Here is a 27764-nt window from a genome sequence, read left to right as displayed (position 1 = left end):
CTAATGACAATTCTTCCTTGAAATAAGAGGATGGACTATGATAAACCAATAATTTAAGCCCAACTATTAAATTCAATAATTTTTTTTCCTTTTTAATCAAAATGGCTTTTTATTGTGGAATATTTTACATTGATTTGAAATAGAAGGGAGAGGTTATTTTCTTTTTTCTTAATTAATTTATTTTTAGTTTTCAACATTCACTTCCACAAGATTTTGAGTTCCAAATTTTCTCCCTTGTCCCTCCCCCCCACCCCAAGATGGTATGCATTCTAAATACCCCTTCTCCTAATCTGCCCTCTCTTCTATCTCCTCCCCTTCCCCTTCTATTTTCCTATAGGGCAGGATAGATTTCTATACCCCATTTCTTGTATATCTTATTTCCCAGTTGCATGTGAAAACAATTTTTAATTTTTGTTTTTAAAATTTTGGGTTCCAAATTTTCTCCCTCCCTCCCTCCCTCCCCCACCCACCCTCATTGAGGAGGCAAGCAACTCAATACAGGTTATACATGTGTAGTAATGCAAGACACTTCCATAGCAGTCATATTGTGAAAAACTAACTGTATTTCCCTTCATCTTATCTTGCCCCTCCCATTTATTCTATTCTCTCTGTCCTTAGATGTGTTTGCTTCTGATTAACCCCTCCCACAATCTACCCTCCCCTCTATCATCCTCCTGCTCTCTTGTCCCATTCCCCCCTATTTTCCTGTAGGGTAAGATAGATTTCCATACCCAACTGAGTGTGTATGGTATTCCCTCTTTAAGCCAAATCCTATGAGAATAAGATTCACTCATTCCCTCTCACCTTCCCCCATTTCCCCTCCACTGTAAAAGCCTTTTCTTGTCTGTTTTATGTGAGATAATTTACTTCATTCTACCTCTCCCTTTCTCTTTCTTCCAGTATAATCCTCTCTTACCCCTTATAAATTCAATAATTTTTTAAAAAAATATTTATTAAGGGTTACTATGAGGGGCAGCTAGGTGGCACAGTAGATAGAGCTTTGGCTTTGGAGTCAGGAGGACCTGAGTTCAAATCCGGTCTCAGACCAGACACTTGACACTTATTACCTGTGTGACCCTAGGCAAATCACTTAACCCCAATTGCCTCGCCAAACAAACAAACAAGGGTTACTATGTACAAGGCACTACAGATACAAAAACAAAACCTTTCTTGGCCTGAAGAAGCTCACCTCCTCCTAGAAGGATACAATAAATACAGGAGTATAATGCAAATATATCAGCTTCTTGTCAGAGTCTTTCTTTTCCTTTGGGGAACTGAAGAGAGTTTGGAACATGAGTATTCTCTTTCACCAGCTCTACCCCTCAGATAGGCATGAACCTCATATAAATAAATGGGCTTCGAGGCTTGTGTTACATATATAAATAAGTATAATGCAAAATAATTTGAAAAAGGACAGAGCACCAATTATTGGGAAACTCAGAGAACACTTCACAGAAGAGGTAGCACCAGAGTTACACCTTAAGGGAATACATGGGGGTAGCTAGGTGGCCCTGTGGACAGAGCTCTGGCCTTAGAATCAGGAGGACCTGAGTTCAAATTTGGCTTCAGACACTTGACACTTACTAGCTATACGACCCTGGGCAAGTCACTTAACCCTGATTGCCTCACCAAAAACCAAAACAAAACAAAGAAATAGGACTCTAAGAGGTAGAGATAAGGAGGGTGTGTGTGTGTGTGTGTGTGTGTGTGTGTGTGTGTGTGTGTGTATGTGTGTATGTGTGCGCGCGCCCGGGCGTCCTGATTATCTTTCCAGGCAGGGCTGGGTAGATTCAGAAAGACTGGAAATGAAAGGAAAAAGCCATTCCCATTTGGCTGGGATATAGAGTTTGTGAAGGGAAATCATATGAAATAAGGCTGGAAGGATAGGTTTGATTCAGATTGTAGAGGACCTGAAATGCCAGACCAGGAAATTTATGTTTCACCCTATAGGCAATGGGGAGCCATTGAAGATGTTTGAACAGAAGTGACATCTTCAGATCTATACCTTAGGAACATTATTTTGACAACTGTCTGGATGATGGATTGGAAAGAGGAGAGACTAAAAGCAGGGAGAGCAATTAGGAAGTTATCATAATAATATAAACAAAACACAATGAAGTCCATATGCTCTTTTATTTTTTTTAACTAGGTCTGTGATTTCATCCATATAGAGAACTCCTGGTAGCCTCCACCAATGTGGGCCCCCACTTACCCTACAACTCATAGTTTGAAGAGTTGCTTGGTACACTGAGAAGTTAAAGTGACATGAGCAAGATCATACATCCAGTGTGTATTAAGTAACAAAGAAAGGACTTTAACCTAAGTTTCCCCAACTGACTCTGAGGCCACCTCGATCCACTACCCCAGGAGTATGCTGGAACCAGCCTCCAATAGCTTCTTGAGAGCTGGATGTTAAATTTTCAGGATGGGCTACTTCATATTCAAATAGGAAATATGCAAATGCCACAAATCAAAGCTAGATTTATTATTGTGTTGATTGTCTAGACTTAAGAAAGCAAAAAAAAAAAAGAAAAGAAAAGAAAAGAAAGAAAGCAGAGAAAATTTTAACAATGCAGATTAAATTTCAGAGAGCCAGCTGTTTAACATTGGTCAGTGTATGCCTGACTATACCACACTGCCTTCCAGGATCAGAACCTGTTTGGGAAATACTTATTAAAATGCAAATGCCTTCAAGCAGGGTAATACTTTAAACTGTTACTTAACTAATTGTAATGAGATATCTGGCTGCTTTAAAAGATACATGTTCTAGCATGTAGGATGTAGTGTTACACTGTACTCTGCACTGATCACACATAAGCAGGATTGTGTTCAGTTCTTGGAGCCCCATTTTAAGAAGGGCAGTGAAAAAATAGGAGATTAATCCAGAGGAGGATGGCTAGGATCAAGCAAACAAGCAAAAAACTATTAAGGGCCTTCTAAGAAACAATCCTTACTCTCAAGGAGTCTATATTCCAGGGAATATAGTTAGTGGGGAGGGAACAGAATAGGAAGGAGATCTCTGAGTTCATGGATCAAGTTCTAGCTAAAGAACGTCTACCAAGGAACTTTCTCAAGCTGCCTAGAGCACTGATCAGGATGGCTCTGGAGGAGAAAGTAAGGCTGGTGACTTTGCACAGCCTTTCCTCACTTAAATCCAATTCACTTGCCTGTCATGCCATCACTTCCCTCAAGTCATCACCCTCTTGAAGAACAAAGGACAAACAGCAGCAGCAGCAGCAGCAGCAGCAAAACACTGAGAAATTGTGATTTATTCAGTCACTCAGCCAGTATGTGTCAGAAGCAGGACTTGAACCCAGGTCTTCCTGGCTTCAAAGTTCAGCTTCATACTGCTTTTCTCAATGTAGTCAAGTCATATTAAACAATATTGATGATGAGAAGGAGGAGGAGGAGCAGGAGAAGGAGGTGGAGGAGGAGAAGAAACAGGAAGAAGCAGCAGCAGCATTTATATAATGCTACCTATGTGTAAGGGACTGTACTAAGTGCTTTCCAATATCACATTTTGATCCTCACAACACCCCTGGGAGGTAGGTACTATCATTAACCCATTTTATAGTTGAGAAAACTGAGGCACAGAGGTTAAGGGACTAAGTTTGAACTCAGATCTTCCTGACTCCAGGCTCAGAGTCCTATGCAATGTGATGCCTAGCAGCATCACAAATGTGTGCGTGTGTGTGTGTGTGTGTGTGTGTGTGTGTGTGTGTGTGTGTGTGTGTGTGTGTTGTCTGGGGAAGAGAAGACTAAGAGCTCGCTTGCTTTTATATAAGACCTATTATGTCCCAGACACTGTGTTAAGCCCTTTACAAATATCATTTCATTTGAATTAGGCCCAATATAAGGGAAAACATCCTAACAGTAGGATTCAAAAGTGAACAGGATGCTTTGGGAGGTAGTGGATTCTCCCTTATTTAGAGGTCTTCAAATAATGGCTGGCTGTCCATTTGATGGGTATTTTATAGAGGGGATTCTTGTTTAGATAGACTAGGATCAATCTGATAGCCTTTGAAATTCTTTCAAACTCAAAGAAGGAGCTGTTTGTGTCTTACCCCATTAGACTCTAAGTTCCTTGAGTACATAAGCATTGTGTTATTTAAACTCTCCATCTTCCTCATTACCTAGTACAGCACTCCTCCATGAAATTTGAGTCAACAAAATTTATAGAGCATACAAGGGAAGGTGCTGAAGATACACACACATACACAAGTCCCTGCCCTTAAGTAACTAACATTTTACTGCACAGTGAGTGCTTTAATAATTTTTAGAGTTAATGAGCTTATTAAGAACTATATTATATATGGTTCTTATAGTATAGGACTTACAGTATCTCATTTAGTTGCGGTCTTTACAGATCCCATCTAGACTTCAAATTCTTATTATCTATCACGATTTTGAACCCTAGTTTCAGGAGTATTAGAGCACCTAACCGCTAAATTGCAATTAAATTATTTGCTTCTCGACCCCCTTACCTTCCCACTGTGGTTAAGGACTGTATATTCCTGGGAAATGGAAACAGCCTGAACTTTGCTTGAACAGGGTTCCTGATGTAGTGAACAGAGCCATCTCAAATAGAAACCTGAAGGTTAAAACAAGGTTCACATCCCAGCTTTCTCTCGGTTAGAGAGAGGAAGACCTAACAGTAAGCAGCTGGTACTCCTTTGTGCAGTCTGGGTTTCAGGTTTCAAGCCTCCCGGGAGGGGAGGACACTGCAGTACTTGCTGCTGTTGCTGCCTCCTCCTCCCTATAGCTGGGGGTAGCTGGGGGAAGATGATAATTTCTAACTGGCGGAGTTACTGGCAAAACTCTCCACTTGGAAGGTTAGAAGGGGCGGGGGTTGGCTCCGGAGAGCAGGCCTGTGGGGGGAGGGAGGCGGCGATCCCAGCTGGGCTGGGACTTCCTTCCTTAACCGCAGGACAACAAAACAATTGAAGCAAAGGCACCCAGCTTAGCAGCAGCTGTCTGGGCGAGAGAGGAGGGAGGCAATGGGTTCCGCGCTGAGCAGTGACAGCGGCCGAGCAGCCCCAGCTGCCAGGGCCACCCCATCACCCCTGCCCAGGAGAAGCGAAGTGGAGCTGCCGATCACGTCGTTTGATTGTTCGGTCTGCCTCGAAGTGCTGCATCAGCCCCTACGGACCCGCTGCGGCCACGTGTAAGTGAGGGGTGAGCGGCCCGGGGTGCGAGACTCCTGTTGATGGCGCCCGCCCGGCCAGAGCTCAGCTGGGAGGAAGGATGAAGGGGGCTAGTCTAGGTCAGTGGAGAGCATTAAGAGGTTTAACTTAGTAAAACCGCGCTCAGCGAATAATATGAGCTTCTGCTGGAGGTGTGGCACTATAAAACCTAGACCCGTCGGGTCTCGGCTGGGGAAAATGCCTTGTCCGAAGGTGGCGCAAGAATTGGGAGAAAAAGGGAGAGACAAATCGGCTACTTTTTGCGTCTAAGTCAAATCTGAGCCTGGGTCTCTGTTGGAGGTTAATGGGTCAGTGGCCAGTCCGGTCCCGCTAGACGGTTCTCCGGGGCTAGTAGGTAGGATGCTTGCGGTAGGTTGGCAGCCCAGCTCCGGGTCCGCGCTCGGTTCTGCGTCTACATGGAATGCCGGTGTCTTCTGGATCGACAGGGGCAACTGTCTCTGTCAAGGGCTAATCCCGACTAGACCATGCAACTAGGAAGTGGCCAAGCGCAGTTCTCCAAGTAAACAGAACCGGGCAGGCGCTGTGCCTCCCTCAGCCCCAGAGACCCAGACATGTAGCGTTCTGTTGGGGCTGCGCACGTGTCGTGAAACGCCCACAGCGCTTCCTCCTCTGTCGAAAACAACTGACCGAGCAAACCCCAACCCCACTTCCTCCTCCCTCCCACCCCTTCTCCGGCTGAAGGTGAAATTACCGTAGTCATAGCGCCCAAGTCTCTTGCCTTGCTACTTTGTTAAAGTTAGGCTGAAGTTTGGTAGTTTAAACAAAATACCTCCTGTTGGGAATTAAGTCTTTTTAAATGAAGCAAGAGACAAAAGGGTCAAGGTTATCTAGCATTAAAGAGAAAAGAAAATGCTTAATAGGAAGTTATATATAATAGGTTAAGTGGTTTCACATTTTCAAATTACTTATTCCGACTGAGCTTTATATGAGTCCATTGTTCTGCATGATTTCTAATTCCTTAATGTGTAATCCAAGTAAGTGTATATGTACATATATACAATATACACATCTCCCTTTAATGTTTACAAAGAGCTTTACAAATATCCCCCTTTATCTTCACTGCAATCCTGGGACGTAGGTGTTATTATTATCCTCTTTTACAGATAAGGAAACTGAGACTGATGGAGGTTAAGTGACTTGCCAAGGGTCACACCACTGGTAAGCAAGTGTCTGAGGTCACATTCTAACTTGGGTCATCCTCACTCACAGGCCCCGCGCTCTATCTACTGCGCCACCTAGCTGCCCAGACCAGAAATGCAGTTGCTTAGAATTTTCTTGGTCTTTAGTAGGCTGTTTAATGGAAAGTGGGCAGCTAGGTGGCTCAGTGGATAGAGCGTAGGGCCTGGAGTTCAAATGTGATTTCAAACACTTACTAGTAACCCTGGACAAGTAACTTAACCCTGTTTCTCCCTCAGTTTCCTCATCTGCAAAACGAGCTGGGGAAGGAAATGGCAAATCACTCAAGTGTCTTTGCTTAAAAACAATCCAAATGGGGTAATGAGTCAGACACTACTGAACAACTATTAGTGGCTGAAGCACACTCAGTTTGGAGCCAGAGAATGTGGCTTCAACTCTTGGCTGTCTGCAACCTTGGGCAAATCACTTAATCTCACATTCTGCATCTGTAAAGTGAGGGGACTGGACTATATGACCTTCTAAGGTCATTCTCTTCCAGCTCTAAATCTATGAACTCTACTAGTGCTTAGATGCACACAACTCAGCAATTGTGCAAAGTATGCTACTTGATTCCACAACCAAAACTCCACTATCACAATCAATCAAAAAGATTAATTAAGGGCTTACTTTGTGCCAAGCACTTTGCTAAGCCCTGGGAATACAAAACGGGATAAAAACATATGCTATCCATGTGTTTTAGCTAGAGGGGTTTATGCAACCAACTGATCTTGCCACATGAAGGTCTCCAGATTGGATAGGAACTGGGGGTGGAGGGGTGGGGATGGGCTGCATTCTAGTCCAACCCATTCGCAACAAGCATCCTCTCTTCAACATATGGCCTCTGCTTGAAAACCTAGTGAGGAAAAGTCCTATTCCATTTTGGGAAAGCTCCAGTGGTTAGGAAGTCTTAACTTAGGTCAAGCCACAGTGGGTTTTTTTGCCACTCCCACCCATTGCTTCAGTTATGATTGTATGGGTTTTGTTTTGTTTTTTAATGAATCTAATCTCTCTTATTTTATAATTTACTTTGTTAGCAGAGGCAAAGCTAGGTGAAGTCTAGGGGGAAACATGGTTAGTAAGTACCTAAAGATCAAGGAAGACTTCATGGAGTAGCTGGCATTTAAATTGGCTTTAGACTATGGATAGCAGTTCACCTTGGGAAGAGGCAGGAGAGAAAGCATTCGAGGCTCAGGAAACAGCCTGAAAAAAGATGTGAAGATGGAAAATTGGAGGAGATTGTTGGGGAATACAGATTGATCTAATTTGGCCTATTATTGAGCTGGTAATATCTAAGCAAAGTTATGATATAGATAAAGATATGATATAGAATTAAGTTACTTTTTAAAGGGCATGTTCCACAGAGTATTTAATTTGTAAACATTGAAGTATTTGAGATCTGTGCTCCCTCTTCCCTCCTCCTTGCTCCTTCCTCCATATTATAAAAATAGGCTGAAAAGATTCCCAGGGTTTGCCATATAGATATAGTAAGAATCTTTTTCACGTTTTTATACTGTGTCATAGGCATGTATTCCAGAGATACATAATAGAAATGTAATGCTTTCAGCTTGGGGGAGTGGGGGTGGTGATAGTTTAAAATTGTATAGTATATTGAAAGTATGTTTATAGTGAAATGCCATCTTTAATCATAATTGAGGTATAACTATTTCCTGTTGCCAGTATTCTATTTGTGGTGGGGAATTCTTCTTCACTAGAAGGGTGAAACTCATTTAGAAATCTTAGCAAGTTACCTGAGGCTCTAAGACCCTCAAATGATTTGCCTAAGGTAACATCACTGGTAGTGTCTAAGGCCTTTAATTATAATTATAAGTAGCATTTATGTGACCCTTTATGATTTATAAAAAATTGTACAAGTACCTTACTTTGTCCTTACAACAACCCTTGGAGGTAGGTGCTATTATTATCCCCATTTTAGAGATGAGAAAACTGAGGCAGACCAAGGTTGAGTGACTTGCACAGGGTCACACAGCTAATATTTGTCTGAAGCCAGATTTGAACTCATCTACCTGACTCCAAATACAGCACTCTATCCCCTAGCAGCCACAGGTCTTACTCACCTCACTTGTTCTTGGGCAAATTTATGTATAAAAGAATAAGATAATGAGCAATAAAAGATAACTCGTTTACAAGTCTGGATTTTTTTTTTATGTTTTAAAATATATTTATATGCAAATGGGCCATCTAGGCTTGGAGGTTTCCTTTTTGGACTGGACTGAGTAACTTGGAACTGCCCATTATTGTCCTGGTTTTTTGAATGATTAGATCGTGTAAAGCTTACCCTTGGCAGTATTTCTCTTTTATTGGTGGTGTTTCAGATGAAAGGTACTTTCAGATTGCTAGATTCTTGTTGATCCTTTTGCAAAATGTTAATCTTTTTGTTTAGTTTTTCTCTTTGTTCAGTTCTAGTGGAGAGGAAGCCAAGCAACTGGAAAAAGTTATAAAACTGCCCATTACCACCAGCACAATTTTCCTTCCAATCAGCTTTCCCATTCTTTGTTTTGACAAATCTGTCCTCATTGTTCTGGTTGTGAACAGAATTTCCATATCCCTCCTTTTGGCAAACTTATTTGGTTCCCTTCCACATTCAAAATTTTTTCAACTGCTTGTGCTGCCTAAACAAGGTGGTTTCATGTTGAATTTAACTTCAAATAGAAAGTATAGAAGTGCAAATGAGACTTTTCCCCTTTTTTGTTAATCTTTTTTGTTATCAGCCCTAATCCAAATCTGTTCGAAATTGGTTGCTACTCACTTGGGGTGCAAAGAGGAAATGGATGATAAATCACTGATAGTGGATCCCCACGATGGCATTGAGGCAGTCTTTTGTTGTGAGGAGGACCTGCCCTAGCCTGCAGCTGCATTGTCTTTAGTTGTTTGAGGGAAGGAGTGGTGACCAGCACCCAGCTACCATACAGTTATGTTTCCTCAGGCTCATTCTTTGTCTGGAGAAGTTTGTCTCTAGTCCAGTGCTCTTCCTCTGGTTCTATGTGAACCATCGTTGGCTTTGGATTCCCCCACTCAAATTTTCCTGCCTAGGCCCCTGATCTAGTATATTGTGGAGTTCTGACTTTGACCTTTGCATTTCTTCCTAGCTCCTCATGTAGTCCTCAGAATGGAGCATTTTGCTTGTTGACTCGCCCAGCACATCCAGGTCTCCATATGCTAAAAATAAAACATCTGATACATTTTTGACTTGTTCTCCTAAAGCAAGCATTGAGAATGGCTATTCTGGCCCTGATTCTGCTCAATAAAGAGGAGATTGCTGATAAAGTGAAGATGATGAGAACACTGAGAAAAAATGAATGTGCTGTCATAGGGTTATTGATAAAGAGGGGAAAGTTGAAAACAGCCTAAATTTTAGAAAACCAGGTTTCAGAGAGTTAAGAGAAAAGATAGGTAGGCTTTCATAGCCTGAGATACTTTAAAAAAAAAGAGAGTTGGATCAAGAAGGATGACAGGCTTTAAGAAAAAAAAATTCTGGGGATACAGAGTTGCAAGGATTCTCAGAGGTACAGCTTGTATTTGAACAAGAACCCTTCTGAACTTCTCCCCCCCTCCTCCAACCCGTTGTTAGCTAGCTATTGCTTGTAGACTCTTAGTGATCAGGAACTCATTACCAACTAAACCAGCACATCCTACTTTGGAAGAGTTCTAATTTTGGGGGAAGTTTTTATTCCTATCCAGCCTGAATCTGCCTTTCTGCAGCTTCCATCCATTGTTCCTAATTCTACCCTCATGAGACCAAACACAGCTAGTTGAATTCCTCCTCTTTCTAGTACTTATTTATAAGCTTCACTTCTCAAGGCTAAAAATCCTTAGGTCATTTAATCTACCAGAACACACTCTTGATTCATATTGCTTTGACAGTCCACTAAAATCCTCAAGTCTTTTTCATGTGAATTTTTATCTACCCAAACTTCCATCTCATATCTCTTAAATGGATTTTTTTTTAGCTGAAATGTAGGACTTAATATTTTTCTCTATTAAATTTTCATCATAACAAACTTGTTCCAAGGGAGAGAGGTGAGTAGATACCTTTCCCCTCATCCCTGTGCAAAGGTGGGAACATTACTGATATTGTCAGATTTTTTTCAGTGTATTGACCTATTTTTCCATTTTTTCTCATCTTCCTCTTTTTTTCTTCTTAATTTTTTTTTCATGGAAACATTAATAACCCCATTTTTAGTTCAGCTGGAAGTATTAAGATATCAATAATTCACTGCTGAAACCCTTTCCAGATGTGTCTCCTTAGATGAAGTTGAGAACAAAAGGTAGTTTCTTAAGGAAATGGATTAAGAGTGGCAATTAATCCAGATATGAGAAAACATCTCTCTCCACCACCTTTTGTAGATATTGGAGATCCAAGGGTGTGGAGCATTACATATATTTTCAGATGGTTTTGGTATATTGATCAGCTTTGTAAAAAAAATTTTTTTTCTTCCTCTTTTTAAAAAAAATTACTTATATAGAATGGCTCTCTAAGATGAAGGAAGGGGAAGAATTCTGGGAGAAATTTAGGCAGTGCAGAAACAAAAAGACACCAATAAAATTTATGTTTAAGACATAGAAGATGAAAAAAATAATATTGCTTTCTTAATTCCCTAAAGTGGGCTACTTATTTATCTAAGGAAAGTCTCCTCTTTACTCATCCTCTGAAGCCTATGGCATACCTTTCTCTGTTCAGAAAGGATTATGATATTGATATTAACTTATGGTACTGATTATAGAAAGAAATTGTTTGTCAACCTTTGAGGCTAACGGTCCAGGTAGAAATGGGATAATGACAATTGGTGGGCAACTATTCTGAAATATTATCCTCCATACTGTATTTTAACATTGTGATTTTTCTTCTATGAGATTGCTGTAAATATTACCTCATACTCTCTTAATAGGAGCGACATATCCAAGAACATAGGACTACTGCAGTTTGGTCAGCTCTCTTTTTTTCTTCCTAAGCTAGAAATGCTTAGATATTAGAATAGTGATGAATTAAACAAATCTGTTTCTGACAGATTTGTGCCTAAAATGCAGAGCATGATATCAATGTTTTCTTCTTTTGATGATTATGAAGTCTGGATCTCTGGAAGGGGAGGGACTTGGGGAAATTTAGGTAATATAAAAAAACAATAAAAATTTAGTAAAAAGAAAAAAATATCATCATAGACTCAATCCATCCTTCTAGCCTGTTGAGATACTTTTGGATACCAGTTCTGTCATCCAATATGTTAGCTACCCTTTTCCATCTCATGTTGTTCACACACCTTATAAGCATATCATCTATTTCATCCAAATCATTAAACATGTTGAGCAGCACAGGTCCAAGAAGAGATGTCTAAGGCACTCTGCTCAAGCTAGGACTCTGGCTTGACATTTATCTATTAATCATTATTCTTTGGGTTTTGTAATTCCATTAATTGACAAGCATTTATTAAATGCCTATTGTATAACAGGCACTATGGGTGGCTTAGCAGCCTGGACATAAATACAAAAATGAAACAATTCTTGCCCTCTAGGAGGTTACAGTCTAGTGAGGAAAGACACATACATATATAGGTATTTACAAAATAGATACCAAGTAATTTGGAGGAGTCAGCAAAAAATTAGACAGTAGCACTTGAGTTGAGCCTTGAAGTTGAAGCCTTGAAGAAGGATGAACTGAGCTAGAGTGTAAGGGGTAAGAATGAGGACAAAAAGCATTATAGGTATGGGGAATAGCCAATGTGAAAGTACAGAGATGGAATATAGAATGTCATGTGTAAGGAATGATAAAAATGTCCATTTGGCTGGAAGAGTGTATATAAAGGGAAGCAATGGGGAATAAGGCTGGAAAAGTAGAATGGGTGCAGGTTAGTAAGGGTTTAAATGTCAAGCATGTGAGTTTTTAATTGATCCTAGAAGTAACTGAAAAAAAATTAGAGCTTATGCAATAGGGGAATGACATGGTCAAACCTGAGCTTTGGGAAAATCATTTTGTGATTTCTGTGGAGGATGGATCTGAGACTTGACTCAGGGAGGCTTTAGTAGGAGGCTGTTGTTAGAGCACAGATGAGAGGGGATAAGGATCTGAACTAGGGCCGTAGCTATGTGAGTAGAGAGAAGTGAACAAATAGGAAAGATGTTATGGAATAGATAAATAGGACAAGATTTGGCAACCCAGTAGTTATAGGAGTTGGATGACAACATGGTTTTAAACCTTGGTGTGCAGATTTGGTGAGTTACAGTAGCAATCATCCCTTCTGTTTCTAAGTGCTTATGAACTATCACTTTAATAATGTGTTCTATCTAGAATTTTTCCAGGAATTGTGTTGTTAAGCTCAGTGGACCAGAGTTCAAAGAATCTACCTTTCAATTTTTGAAAACCCAGACAAGGAAAATGAACTTTAAAAATATCTATGTTGATCTTCCATTGCCAAAGATTAACCCACTATGTAATTCCAAAAACAGTATAGATCCTGTTCCTTTATACAGGGTAGTTTAAGATGCATCATGCCATGCATTCTAAACTATGTATCTGGTGTATAATAGAAAAGAGGCTGGACTTTGAGTCAGGAGAGACTAAAGAAATATATAGATAATATTTATAATCACCTACATATAAAATATAAATTATATATATGTACTTGTTATGTAGCTACAGCAATCTACCTATATGTATCTAAAACACTTTACAAACCTACCTTTAACAAGGCTATGCAAGTGTCAACTGTCATTCATGTATGAATCTAGATTTTTTATTCTTGTAATATTCAATATTTAGTAACATGATGAGATTTTATATTCATTTACTCCTTGATTCTGTTAAGATTTCAGTAAGGATTACTGTAAATATTAAATCTGGATAAACAATATTTCTTTAAAACATTCTTGATAGAGATGATTTTATTAGATTACTTTATGATTTGAGGTACAGCTAATGAAAATAATTGTATTATCTATTTCAATCAGTCTGTCAATAAGCATTTATTACACACTTACAATGTGCCGAGCACTGTACTAAGCACTGGGCATATAAATAAAAGCAAAAAGATAGATCCTGCCTTCAAGGAGCTTATATTCTAATGTGGAAGTTTTATTTATTTATTGTAGTGTTATTGGTATTAGAGGGTTACATTTTCTCATACCCAAAATAAGAACCCACAGAGTAAGGAGACATCTATCTACCTAATGTCTTGGGTGAAGAGAAGAGAAGGAAAAGTTAAGTCACAATGAAATAGCATTGGTATTAAAGCTCTCCATTTGACTGTATTTCTTTTTGATTCCAGTCTGTGTCTACTCTTGGCCTTTCATTCCAATTATACTTATAGTGAAGTCTAGGTGATGTCAAATGTCTCCCTCAAAACAGAGCTGTTGGAAGGAGAAATTTTCTTCTTGGGAGTCTAAAATGCTATGTGAAGCATTTAATTTGTGAGTCTAAGTATTTGAAAAAAATAATAAAAAGGATGCTGTAATTGTGAAAACTTTGCCAAACCTTTTGAGGAAAGTGATATGTTTTGCTTTGTTTGGGGGTAGATTCTGCCGTTCCTGTATTTCTACAAGCCTGAGGAACAGTAAGTGGACATGTCCTTATTGCCGGGCATATCTTCCTTCAGAAGGAGTTCCTGCAACTGATATAATGAAGAAAATGAAAGCAGTATACCAGAACTGCACAGAGTGTAACACTCAGGTATGTATCACTGACTAACTCCTAGCTAAGTACTTCCCTTGTGCCCTTTACATAACTCATTATGTTTCCCCAGATCTCACTCTAACCTCTGTATTTCTGTTGAAGACACTACCACCCTCATTATATCTTGCCTGGACTATTGCAATAGTCTTCTAAATAATATCTCTACTTCTGGTCTCTCCCATCTCCAATCCATCCTCCACACAGCTGTGAAATCAATATTCTCAAAGCAGAGCTTTGGTAATATCACTCCTTTCATCAAGAAAGGGCAATGGCTTCTTTTTGTTCTAGGAAATAAGACACACTCCTCTGTGTGTGGCAACTTAAAACTTTTCATAGTCTGGCTTAATCTTATCCTTTCCAGCCTAATTACACATTACTCCCCTTCATTCTGCCTTCTAGTCAAACTAGCCTATTTGCTCTTTCATATACATGAATTCTGGCTCCTGCTTTCATGCTTTTGCACTAGCATCTCAGATTTGGAATGCTTTCTTTCCTAATGTCGGATGATTAGCCTACCTTCAAAGCTTAGCTCATGTTACCTCCTACCTCAGGCCTTTCCTGATTCTCTCTTTTGTTAGTGCTTTCCCTGTCTCTCCCCCAAAACCATCTTGATGATAACATATATATGTATATGTGTGTATACACATATACACCACACACACACACACACACACACACACACACACATGCACACATATTTGTATTTATCAACTTATGTCTTATTTATCCAAGTAGAATATAAGCTCCTTGGGGCTATGGACTATTTAGCTTTGTGTCACAGTGCTGGACACATATTTGTTTAATAAGTGTTAATTGAATTGAATCCTTCTCAATTTCTCCTGGCTGCCTGGATTAAAATTGAAATCACCTAGCCCAGATGAACTACACCGTCCAGTACTGATTGCCAAGTCACTGTCAGTGATACTTGAAAAATCTGAGAGAAAAGGAAAAGAATTGTAGGATTAAGAAAGGGCAAATGTTTCATTTAAAAAAAAAAAAGATTGAGGATAGAGTGTGCAATCCAAAAGCTAGTAAGTTTGACTGATGGTTTGGGAACACCTAGAAAAGAAAGCAGTAACATAAAGAACAGATGTGGCTTCATCAAGCACAGGTCATGCCAGACTAACCTTATTTCCATTTTTGACAGGATTATTAATTTGTTAGATCAAGAGTATGCTATGGATATTATTTATCTAGATTTTAGCAAAGCATTTGGTAAGTATATTTTTTTTATGGAAAAGATGGAGAGATGTGGGCTAGACCAGAGGTATCAAACCTCTGGTCCTCCTGCACCCAGAACCAGATTAAAGTGTAATTTGGAAATTTTTAATAAAATAAATAAAAATGCAATACAATGTTAATTTGTGGTTTTCTAAGTTAACATGCAACCCAGTGGCAGTTGTGTCTATTTGAGTTTGACACCATTGGGCTAGACAATCATGAAATGAGTTGGATTTGGAATTGATTGTATAGACAGACTCAGAAAGTAGGTATTAATGATTTAGCATCAACTTAGCAGTAGGTCTCTGATGGAAAGCCCCAGAGATCTGTGCTTTTACCCTTTAGTATTTAACTTTTTTCAGTGGTTTAGATAAAGGCACAAATGGCATACTTAACAAATTTACAAATGACACAAAGCTGAGAGGAATAGCTAACACATTGGATGACAGCAAAGGTCCAAAAAGATCTTGACAAGCTGGAGCACTGAGCAAAGTCTAATAAGATCAAATTCAGTAAGATGAATTTAAAACCTTATGCTTGTGTTCAAAACATAAGCTTTACAAGTATGAAATGCAAGTAGCATAATTAGGCAACAGTTTGAAAAAGCCCAGGAGGTTTTAGTAGACTACAAGCTCACTATGAGTCAGTAGTGTGATAGTATAACCAAAAAAACCTAATGTGATCTTGGGCTACATTATGAAAGACAGAGCTTCCAGGAGTAAGAAGGTGTTGGTCCTGCTGTTTTCTGTCTTAATACACATACCTTATCTGTAATATGGTGCCCACAGCTGGGTACCATGTTTAGGATAAGCTGGAGAACATCCAGAGGAGGGCTATTAGAATGGTGAAGACCCTTGAGTCCCTGCCATATAGAACTAGAATGATGGGAGGGGATTAGTTAACCTGGAAAAGAGAAGACTCAAGACAGACTAGGATAGCTATCTTCAAGCATGTGAAGGACTGTCATAGAACAGCTAAAAGGTTTGGTACAAGTTATAAAGAGGAAAACTGGGGCTTAATGTTAGAAAAATTCCATACTGCTGCTAAAGAAATTTTCCTGAATTACAGGACTGTCCATGCCATTTCTCAACTCAATAAACTCCAAAGGTTGTATATTTCCTGTAGGATCAAATATAAATTCTTCATTTTGATTTTTTAAATGCTTTACAAGCTAAACCCAGCTTATATTTCTAGCCTTATATGTGTGTTTACTCTATAGTCCAGCCAAACTGGCTTCCATGCTATTCCTCACACATGATACTTCATCTCCACCCTCCATGCCTTTGAACTGTCTATTCCCCATTCTTGAAATACACTCCTTTGTAAGCTCCACCCCTTGTAATACCTCATTTACTTCAAAACTCAATTCAAGCACTATGTTCTTCATGAAGCCCTTCCTGATTCCCCTACTACCCCCATCCACCCAAGAGTGTGCCAGAGCCAGCTTGAACTGCTTTAAATTCAGCTGATTGTTAAATTATCAGCATGAGCATTTATACTTTGGAAATCATCAAAATGCTGCAAATCAAGGCTTGATATATTCTTTTGCTAATTACCTAGACTTAAGAAAATGATGGGATCGATGGGAATGATGCAGAATAAACTTAGAAATGTGCCATGAGCACATTTTCCCTCCAGAGTGCCAGTTGTTAAACATTTACCAGAATGCCCTTGCCTCCAACAAATGACCTTTTGTTTATTTTGTAGATATTCTATATCTATTTATATAGGCACAGGTTTTCACCCCAGTTATCCTGTAAACTCCTTAAGGTCTCACTTTTGTCTTTATATCCCTAGCATGTAATACAGTGCCAGGCACATAGTATGTGGTTAATGAATGCTTTGGTTGATAAAGTATTTGGTGTATGCCTCTATTTTTACATATTATCTTACCAGATAGAATGTAAGCTTTTTGAGGACAGGGATGGTTTCATTTTTGTCTTTGTATCCCTGGTACCTAACAGTGCCTGGCATACAGTAGTTGCTAATAAATGTTTGTTGATTGTTAACAATTGGCTGTCCCAAATTGGAGTACTTCTGGAGACAGTGGGTTTGCCTTCATTGAATGTCTTTGAGCAGTTACTAAATAAGCACTTTTAGACTTCTTGTAATTGGAACTCCCTTTCAGGATGAACTAGATGGCCACTGAGATCTGTACTACCTCTGAAATGCTGTGATTCTATGAGCTTCCTCTTTTTTTGTCCTCTGCTTTCCAACCACGGGAAGGTTTCCCAGTCTTGAAGAAAAACCTTCACTTGACCATGCTGTCTCTATATATTTTTCTCCTTCCTTTTGCTCAACCTTAAGAAACTGTTATAGACTTAAAATCTTACATGAAACGGTTAGCATTTAATAAGATAGAGCCAAATGAATTAAAAAACAAGCAAGCAAAAAACCAATGTTTGTCTTTATTTCATTTTGCAAGATCATAGATTTATTATTTTTAAAATATTTTTATTTCATTAAATATTTCCCAATTACATATAGAAAAAATTTTTAACTTTTGATTTAAAAAGATTTTTGAGTTTCAAATTTTTTCCCTCTCTCTTGCCCCTCCCCACTTCTTGAGAAAGCAAGCAATTTGATATTGATTATATAGGTGAAGTCATGCAAAACATTTCCATATTAGCCATGTTGCAGAAGAAAACACAGAATAAAAAAAGGGAGAAAAATAAAGTAAGTTTAAAAAGAAAGTATAGTTCAATCTGCATTCAGTGTTCACCACTTCTCTCTCTGGAGGTGGATAGCCTTTTTCATCATGGGTCCTCTGGAATTGTCTTGGATCTTTGTTTTGGTGATCATAGATTTAGAAGTAGAAGGGATGTTAGAAGCAATCTAGTTCAATCCCAAAGAGATTAAGTGATTTACCCAAACGCACACAGTCAGTAGGGGTCAGAGCTGGGATTTCAACCCAAATCCTCTAATACTATATCTAGCATGCTTTCTACTATACCATTTTTATTCAGGTACCATCTGAAGTATCTCTTTTCTTCCTCTCCATCACCCATCTCTTTCTTTTTCTCTCTTTTTATTCTATTTTTTTGTATAGTTCAGTGAAGCTTTTAATGACCGCTTCTCCCTTGGCCTTTCTCCCATTGTTTCTTCCCTTAGCTGGATACGTTTAGTGTACCTGGCCCTAACTATGGCCATCACCCTGGACTCAGTCTTGGCCCCTCCCTTTTGCTGCTTTTGCTCCCTGTGCCTTGGAAAGTTTATCTATTCTCGTCACAGTGAGGTCTATCCTGCGTGATGTTCCATATCATCAAGGCCTCTGGAACTCTGATTTCATGTCTCCAACTACTACCTGGACATTTCCGGTTGCATGTTGTCATTTCGTGTCAGATGTAACATGTCTGAAATTAAATTTCATATCTTCTTCCTCAAAACCATCTGTCTCTTTCAGCTCTTCCTTTTCAGGCAGTGACACAAGCATTTCCTCAGCTAAACAGGCTTGAATCCTTTGTCATCTTTTTCTTTTTTTTCACTTTTCATTTTTTTTTTTGAGGCTATCAGGCTTAAGTGATTTGCTCAGGGTCACACAGTCTAGTCTTGAGGCCACATTTGAACTCAGGTCTTTCTGACTCCAGGACCAGTGCTATATCTATCCACTGTGCCACCTAGCTGCCCCATCTTTGTCATCTTTGACTCTTCTTTTTATTATGCTATTCCTCATACCTAGTCAGTGATGACTATATTAATTTCTCCTTTGAAATGATTCTTATTCTTTCCCCTCTGAGCTATTCCTTTTTGGGGGTAGCGGTGAGGTGAGGTTCTTCTCCTTGCTTGGGATGCCCTTCCTTCTCCTCACAGACTGTTCGACTCTATTCATCCTTCAAAGCCTAGTCCTAGTTCAAGTCACTCCTGCTCCAGGAAACCTTCCATGACTTCAGCCCTCATTTGATTCTTGCTCCTCTTGTTTCTTTGAATGGTGGTACAGCACTCATACTATGTATATCACATCATGTAGCTGTGAACTCATGGCAACTATTGGAGACAGTGGTCTCAAGCTGTTGCTGTCAATCTTGTCCCCAAATAGATTGTCAGCCCTTTAGGAGTTATTAGCTAGCACAGTTCAGAACACATACTAGGTGCTCAACAGATATGGATGCTCCAATGAGTATTATGAACCCTAATTGTAAGTGCACAAGAGGAGTGAAGTTTATCTTGGTGATACAGAGTTTAAATTTAAAAGTGTGGTCTAATTTTATAGCAGAAGAATTGTATGGTTGAGTGTTGAGTGTTCTAAAATATATATCTGTTTCAAGGCAAGCAGATTCTCCTCTCTGTACCTCCCCTGCTTTTGCAGCTGTCTCTAAGATGGATATTGTGAAAGCATAAATCTGTTTTGTCTTTATCGTCTCTTTTTAATCCAGCCTTGTCCGGAAACTGCAACATCCTTTGACATCATGGATTTGGGGTTTGAGGTTTAACTTCTGTAGCTTTGACGAAAAGAAAGCACAGAATCAGCCCACCCCGGTACAAAGCTTCTTTTGACTCAAGATGTTATCAGTACCTAATGAAACACTTATCCAAATTGGTGTTATGTAGCAACACGTCCCTTACCGTTAGGATTGCTAAATGGATAGCCATTTTATTGTTGACTGGTGCAAATGTAATGCACTAACCATTTTTTGAGTATAATCTTAATGGAGTTATTATGGCATATGTTGTGAATTCATATAATGTTAATGAGCATATAATGAACCCATCATATTCTGTCTTGCCCAGGAGTGTATGCACAAGGTTTCTGTCCACTTACCATGTTCCAAAATTTCCTTATTTTTAAACATCCATTCTTGGATAATGAAATCAGAAAAAGTATAAAATGACTACATAATTTATTAAACTTCAAGTGACATATGAACATGTCAAAGTGATACATTGACCATCAGGTCATTTTCACTTTTAAGCAAAGTTTTTAAAATTTTGATAGTACGTTAACTCAGATTGTACCGTTACCATTCTTTTAAAGACCTGGCCTCAGAGTAATTCATAGAGTACAGTCAATTCGTGGAGCTATAAAGGGCCATGGGGATAATTTAGTTGTGGGGTGGGACACCTGCAGACTTGAAGCCACATGTGGCCTTCTAGATCCTTAAGTGCAGCCTTTTGATTGAATCCAAATTTTTTCTGTAAAGGACTCAGGTTTCCCACCCCTGATTTAGTCCAGCCCCTCATTTTGGAAAGGAAATTGAGGCTCAGGTATGTAAATGACTCACCCAGTCTCATGTAGCCAGTCAGCAGCAGACCTGAGACTTAAACCCATATCTCCTGATGCCAAAAGCATTGATTGTACTTTCTACTCTATTGTATGGCTTCTTATGATGCAAAATGAAGACAGTCATAAACTGGACAGAAAGTAAATAACTTCTAGGAAATTCCTTGCAAAAAATGGACTTATTTAAAAGGCATTTCTTTTTTTTTTTGACATAGGTATGTCTCAGTGAAATGAGAGCTCATATAAGGAGTTGTCAGAAATATATAGAGAAATATGGACCTCTTCAAGAGCTTGGAGAAGTAACAACAAGGTAAAATGTTTCAGTAACATGAAGCTTATTAATGAATGTTAATTTATAAAGATTTGAATGAACTTAATTTATTGAATTTCAAATTTCATTTTTAAAATCTTATGGCAGTTGGCATTCTGTTAAGTCTCACTTTCCTCATCCATGAAGTGAAGGTAGTAATGCCTGTAGTATCTTCTTCATTGGGCAGGTAGATGGTGCAGTGCCGATACAGTGCCAGGCCTGGAGTCAAGAAGATTGAGTTCAAATCTACCCTTGGACACTGACTAGTTCTGTGACCCTGAGCAAGTTACTTAACCCTGTTTGCCTCAGTTTCTTCATCTGTAAAATGGAGAAGGAAATGGCAAACTACTCCAGTATCTTTGCCAAGAAAACCCCAAAAAGTTGGGTCATGAAGAGTCAGATGTGACTGAAAACACCTGAACAACAGCAAAATCTTCATGGGGTTGTTGAGAGGTTCAGTGATATTAGGCGAAACAAAACTTAAGGAGTTATGTGAATGTTGGGCATTATTACTAGCAAGTAACTATAACATTTGCTATTAGTAATCATTTGGCTAAGTTTGACGGGGAAGAGAAAGGAATAAGCATAGCCCTTACTATGTATCAGGCACTGTGCTAAGTGCTTTACAAGTATTACCTCATGGGATCCTCACAGCAGCCTTAAGAGGCAGGTATTGTCATTATCCCCATTTTACAGTCGAGGAAATAAGCAAACCAACGTGTCTAGGCTAAGGTCAAACAGTAAGTATGTAAGGTCATATTTAAACTTAGGTCTTGCCGGTGTCTGGCCTAGGCTCTGTCCACTGAACCACCTAGCTGCCAGTGTCCAGCATCTAACAAATTTTGTAAAATCCCTTTTAAGGGTATAGAGATTAGATCTATTTCCCCCCTCAGTTTATACAAGAGGAAGATGTTACATTGAGGAAGAACCAGAAATAGAATGCGGAACTGAACCTTCTGACCAAACAGTATTTTGACTGTATTTTGACCCAGAGTTTCATCTTACAAATCATAGTTTAAAAATTCTTCTTTTCTTCTCCTAAAGTCCTCATTTCCCTAGTCACTTCTCTTACATTTCACTTCCATTTCATAGAAAAGGCTGGGAAGTGGTTGGTATCCTAAGTATTCGTTAACGTGAGGTGAGTAATGGGGCAGCTAGGTGGTGCAGTGGATAGCACACTGGCCCTAAAGTCAGGAGGACCTGAGTTCAAATGCAGTCTCAGACCAAACACTTGACCCGTACTAGCTGTGTGACCTTGGGCAAGTCACTTAACCCCAGTTGCCTCACTAAAAAAGAAAAGAAAAGAAATATTAGGTGAGTATTTATTCCTGTTGGACCCTTTTCACCTTCAGGCATTTTTTTTTGGCAGTTGAGATGACAATTAGCTTTTGTATAGTTTTCAGTGAAAATCCATCTGTTTATTCTGTTGATTAGAAGAGTGTTGTAGATCTGTCAGAATTGAAAACCCTGGATTCTTTCACCATCAAGGAAGTGGTACAAGCCATAAAACTTCCTTGCATATTGTGCTCTGTTGAGAAGTCAATGCTTGTGGTCATGAAGCAATGAAGTCAGAACATTAACTCGGCTACTTTTTTGGTCATACTCATACCACCTAGGGAATTCAGCTGAGTTCTGGTTTTCAGAAAACCTAAGCTTAGAATACTGAGAAATTTAAGAGTGATTATTTGCATTACAATGGATACTTCCCTTTACAAAATTACTGGCCTTTGGGTTTATTTAAATTAAAAAGCCTAGATTCAGTTCACCAAAATTTACTCTGCATCTTTTCAGCAATATCACAGTCTTGTAAAAGAATGAATTTTGTGTAGGGTACGGCATGGTAGCTGCTAGTTTTAGCCTTCAGAAACTGAAGTAAATTGGATTTCCCTTCTTAATGAATTAATAATAAACTAAATGGGCTTCTAGAATAAAAGTACAATTTGTCTGCATATCACCTTTGAAATTCTAATAAAACAACAGGGATGGATTGCTGAAAATAGACATGTGTTGAGAACAGTATACTTTTGTAGAATAGAGAATCTGAAGTCTCTTCTTTTTCTTTCTCTATATTATTTTTTATTTTATTTTTATTTTTTTGGCTAGCCAGTTAGGATTAAGTGACTTGCCCAGGGACATACAGCTAGTAAATATCAAGTGTCTGAGGCTGGCTTTGAACTCAGGTCCTCCTGACTCCAGGGCCGGTGTTTTATTTACTGTGCCACCTAGCTGCCGCTGAAATTGCTTGAGGAGGAATTAGGGTTCCCTTTTTGGTGTCCAGTTTTGTGCCCTGCTGCCATCTTGAATGTGGTCACCCCATATTCTTTAAGCCTTGATGTATATTATTCATTATATACTTAAATAATGATGATATTTTAGTTTTCCATGTGAAGGAATAATCCAGAAATTATCAGGGAACATTTGGGTTAGGGAAAGGTAACTCAGCTAAATAGTATTGGGCATGGGGGTGCATTGCTGGGTTTTGGGGAGATAAGCCATACACAAATAGTACTTTTCTTCTTGGAAGATTAAAATACTTTGACTACATCTCATTATATTCTGCTCAATATGCCTATGGAAATTTTAGGAAAGAAATTGTATCATATCCATTTTATAGATAGGGAAACTGATGCACATTAATGTTTAAGTAATTGATCAATGATAATATCAAATCAATGACAGGGCTGGGACTAGACCTCAGATCAACTGTCAGTGCCAATGTACTTTGCTATTTCTAATTAAGTCGCCACTACATTATAGTTATATTTATATCTTGTTCCAGATGCATATGTCCATTTTGTGAGAAAGAGTTGGATGAAGATAGCTTGCTGAACCACTGTCTCACTTATCACAGATCAGAAAGGAGGCCAGTGGTATGTTGGGTGTTTTTTTTTGTTCCTTTATATGCTTATGATATCTAAATGGAGGACAACTATTAACTGATTCATTAATTAGGGTTGGTTTTGCAAATTTTTAAAAATTTTGGTGAGAGGTTGTCTATAACAGATTCATTGGTGTGGGGAATTCTAGGTGCAGAAATGCTATCCACTTATACAGATCAACAGCTGCTGTGTCATTTATAATCTTAGACTCCTTCCTGAGGCATTGAAAATGTAGGTAACTTGCCTGTGTTCACAGAGCCATATATTTCAGAGGCAAGATTTGAACCAGGGACTTCCTGACTCTTTGATAGGCCCTCTGTCCCACTGTCCCACTGATTGTCACTTTTAATTTGTTGGTGTAAACAAGGTTCTGTGTGCACGATTACTGTCTATACAGTCTTGTCCTGAATGAGCCCAGGTCCCTGTTAGGAGGAGCTTCATTCTTATCCTGACTATAGTAAACTAAGAAAGCCTCAGTGCAAGTAGGTTATTTCAATTGACAGTTGACATATAAATGTGACCCTGATTAATTATTTGCTAATAGTTACTCTGTTTAATTGAAAACACAGTTCCTTTCAAGGAACAAGTTTCTTTGTGGTTGAAGATGTAGCTAATGAAAAGGAATATGATGATGTTACGTTGTAAGAGAGCATATAGTGCAGATCTAACTTTCATATGCAAACATTCATCAAACTCTAATTTTAGCAGTCTGTTAATACAAAATCTAACATAGGGGCAACTAGGTAGCTCAGTGGATAGAGTGCTGAGCCTGGAGTTAGGAAGACCCAAGTTCAAATTTGGCCTCAGATCTGGGCAAATTGCTTAACCTCTGTTTGTCTTAATCTACTGGAAAAGAAAATGGCAAACCACTTTGCCAAGAAAACCCCATGAACAACAAGGTCCATGGAGTCACAAAGAGTTGGATGTGACTAAATGATAACAGAGTCTAAAAACATTTTTATCTTGTCAAAAGTCCTATATTGCATTTTTTTAAAGGGACATATTTTGGCATTTTTTAACTCAAGGGTGACTTTTTTCCACATGAAGTTGGTCAGTTACAAATTTGTGCTCCATTTTCTTGACAAGTTATCTCTATGCTTGCTTCATAAAAAGGCTTAATTATAATTTAATATATTTTGAAGAAATTATACAGCTAGAAAAGTAAGTAGTTCTTAAATTTCCTTAGATAGATACCATCTTACACCTATCAGATTGGCTGAAATGATAGATGCCCTTCAAATGAGAAATGGCTAAACAAGTTATGATATATATGATGGAATACTACTGTGATATAGGAAATGATGAGCTGGTTGATTTTAGAATAACATGGAAAGACTTGGATCCTCTGAAGGAAGATGCTGTCTACCTCCAGAGAAAGAATTAACAAAAGAAATATGTATAGTATGGTGCATGGTCTTACGTGTGTGTGTGTGTGTGTGTGTGTGTGTGTGTATTTGTGTTTAATTGTAGCCTTTTCGAATGCTGGGGGGGAGGGAGGAAAAAAATTAAAAGTGCACAATGGAGAACAAAAAAAACTTGGAAGCACAGAAAAGCTGGGTAGCTTTGAAAACAATGTGTAATATTACATGGTTTGTTTTTTTTTAAAGTAAACAGTTTGAAATGAACTTTATGGTTGCATATTGAATCCTCTCATGTTCTGCTGTATATGTGGAACTGTTCTTTTTTTCTCTCATTTTGTATTTAAGTTTAAAATTAATAAAAAAAAATTTCCTGTGAGAGCTTCCAAAAACAAAATATGGTAGGAAAGGAGCTATAATTTTCTTATGTTATCAGAAAGTTTGCTGTCATGACTTCTCCATCTGTCAGAACACTCATAGACATTTGAGAGTTGAGTTGCCTTCTTTGAAGGAGACTAGCATAGGAGAATTAATCTTAGAAAGCTTTATGGTGAAAAGAGCACTCAGTTTCCTGGGCAGTATGGTAGCTGGGAAAGAGGACTGCATTTGGAGTCATAGGAGGTAGGTTCAAATCTTGCTTCTGCTGTTTTTAACTGCAACCATGGGCTAATCTCTTTAACTCTTTGGGCCTCGATTTCCTCATTTGTAGAATAAAGGGATTATATTAAACTCTTAAGGTACTTTGCAAAGTTATAGCTATATATAATCCTATATCTGAAGGAATGTTGCTTAGTACATAACATATTTGAACAATTGCATTCAAAATTCACACAGGGTTGGCTTGGAGAGTTAGTATTCAAATTACTGAAAGAAGCCAAAAACAGCTCTTGGAGGCTCATGGGATTTTAGGTATAGAGCTTGAAGAGACCATCGAGGCCACCCACTCCAACCCTCTCATTTTACAGATGAGGAAACTGAGACATAAAGAGGTTAAATGATTTGCTCAGGGTTGCACAGCCAGTTAATATCTGAGGCAGGATTTGAACCCAAATCCTTGTCCTCTGAGCCTGGCACTCCATCTACCACTCCACATTACCTCAATTCAGATGGAATTGTAAAATTACCTTTGAGAAAAATTTGGTGTTAGGTGTTATTACAGTTTTAACTCCAAATGTATTTGTAAAGTTATATTAACATTTAGAGTTCACCTTTTTCCAGAGTGACTACAATAAAACATGGGCAGGTTTTGGAGGAGGGAATGTTAATTGGGAATCCTGATTCCATTTCTAGAGAAGTTATAGTCAAGATATGGTTTTTAGAAGCAGATTGCAAGGAATTGAGAAGTGAATGAAATGACTCCAGAGTATTGAAAATGAAGCCTGCTACCACCTTTGAGAGAGACAGTTGATGGTCTTAAGATGCAGAATGAGACATAAATCTTTAGACATGGCTGCTATGGGAATTTGTTTTACTTGACTATATACATTTGATATAAGGATTTTGTATTAATTTTTTTCATTTGGGAAGAGTTAAAAGGAGAGAGAGATAGAGATAGGATTTCCCCTCACAGAAAGAGAAGAAAACAAAAAATCCAGAAGGAATCACAGACAAGCAGAATAGCTTTGAAACTTACACTTAGAAAGAAGAGCAAGATTTATAAAGACTTATGGGTTGAAATATGTGTATGTATATGTGTGTGTGTATGTGTATGTATGTATAACCCTTTCCTGTGCATATATGTATATTGAAATGCCCATTTTGTTTGGTGTAGGTTAAGTATAGAAAAAAATTGTGAGTGAAAGATGAAGTGGAAGCAATAACAATAATAATAACTAGCATTTATGTAGTTTTGAGGCTTGCAAAGCATTTTATAAATAATATTTCACTTTAACCTCAATATAACAACCCTGTAAGGTAGATGCTATTATTATCCCCATTTAACAGATGAAAGAAAGTGAAGCAGACAGACAATAAGTGACTTAATTGCTCAGGGTCACACAGCTAGAAAGTATCAGGTCAGATTTGAACTTGGTTCTTCTCCACTCCAGGTCCAGCATTATATCTAGTGTGACAGCTAGATGTCTCTGATTGCAGTAGGTGTCGAAAGATTTTTCTTGTTTCTTTTTAGAGTTTTACTGATGTCTTTTTACATCATGCTTATTTCTGAAAATATCTGTCCCCTATACTGGAACCCATGTTATTACAGACTTTTAAAAAGTCACCCATTTCCTATCTTTTTGATTAATAGAGAGGGGAGGTATGATCTTTCCTTTGGGGCCAAACTTGGTCATTATAATTTCATACAATTCGGTTTCATTTTATTGTTTTTTTTCTATTTACATTGTTGTAGTCATCTTGTTATCTTAGTCCTGCTTAACTTTACTCTGCATCAGTTCATATGAATCTTCTGGTGAATCCTCTGGCATCTTTTCTAGCAATATAATAATATTTCATTACTTTCATGTACCACTATTTGGTTAGCCATTCTCCAGTCAGCAAATACCTACTTTGCTTCCAGTTCTTGACTGACACAAAGAGTTTCCATTCAACAATCTTCAGGCTGTATAAGGTAAAAACTCAAAGTTGTATCCATTTGCTTCCCTGCATTAGTGAATTGGAACAATTTTTCATAGGATTGTTAATAGTTTGCAGTTCTTTTTTGAAGAACTGCTCATATCCATTGACCACATTTATTATGGAATGGCTTTTGGTCATAT

The 27764-nt window shown here is 38.5% G+C and overlaps 1 protein-coding gene and 1 long non-coding RNA gene across 3 annotated transcripts in view; one reads left to right on the top strand and one right to left on the bottom strand.

The window, feature by feature from the left end:
• The window catches only part of LOC144456979 (uncharacterized), a 34198-nt gene extending 29436 nt beyond the window's left edge, over positions 1 to 4762 (bottom strand). The window contains exon 1 of the long non-coding RNA XR_013486229.1: positions 4485 to 4762. This is a non-coding gene — a long non-coding RNA (uncharacterized LOC144456979). The remainder of the gene's footprint in view (positions 1 to 4484) is intronic.
• An 86-nt stretch (positions 4763 to 4848) lies between these two features.
• Positions 4849 to 27764, top strand: part of RNF125 (ring finger protein 125) — a 34476-nt gene continuing 11560 nt past the window's right edge. The window contains exons 1-4 of one of the 2 annotated variants that reach the window (XM_020992549.2): positions 4849 to 5164; positions 13905 to 14058; positions 20716 to 20810; positions 23590 to 23680. In XM_020992549.2, the coding sequence (XP_020848208.1) occupies positions 4998 to 5164; positions 13905 to 14058; positions 20716 to 20810; positions 23590 to 23680 (507 nt within the window). In that variant the 5' untranslated portion in view covers positions 4849 to 4997. The remainder of the gene's footprint in view (positions 5165 to 13904; positions 14059 to 20715; positions 20811 to 23589; positions 23681 to 27764) is intronic. The other variant, XM_020992548.2, reaches the window with a different exon arrangement.

This window comes from Phascolarctos cinereus, unplaced genomic scaffold (genome assembly GCF_003287225.1).
Source record: "Phascolarctos cinereus isolate Bilbo 61053 unplaced genomic scaffold, phaCin_HiC Scaffold_4;HRSCAF=312, whole genome shotgun sequence".
Taxonomy (NCBI): Eukaryota; Metazoa; Chordata; class Mammalia; order Diprotodontia; family Phascolarctidae; genus Phascolarctos; species Phascolarctos cinereus.
Note: the sequence above shows the minus strand (reverse complement) of the source record. Positions and strands in the feature narration are given on the sequence as shown.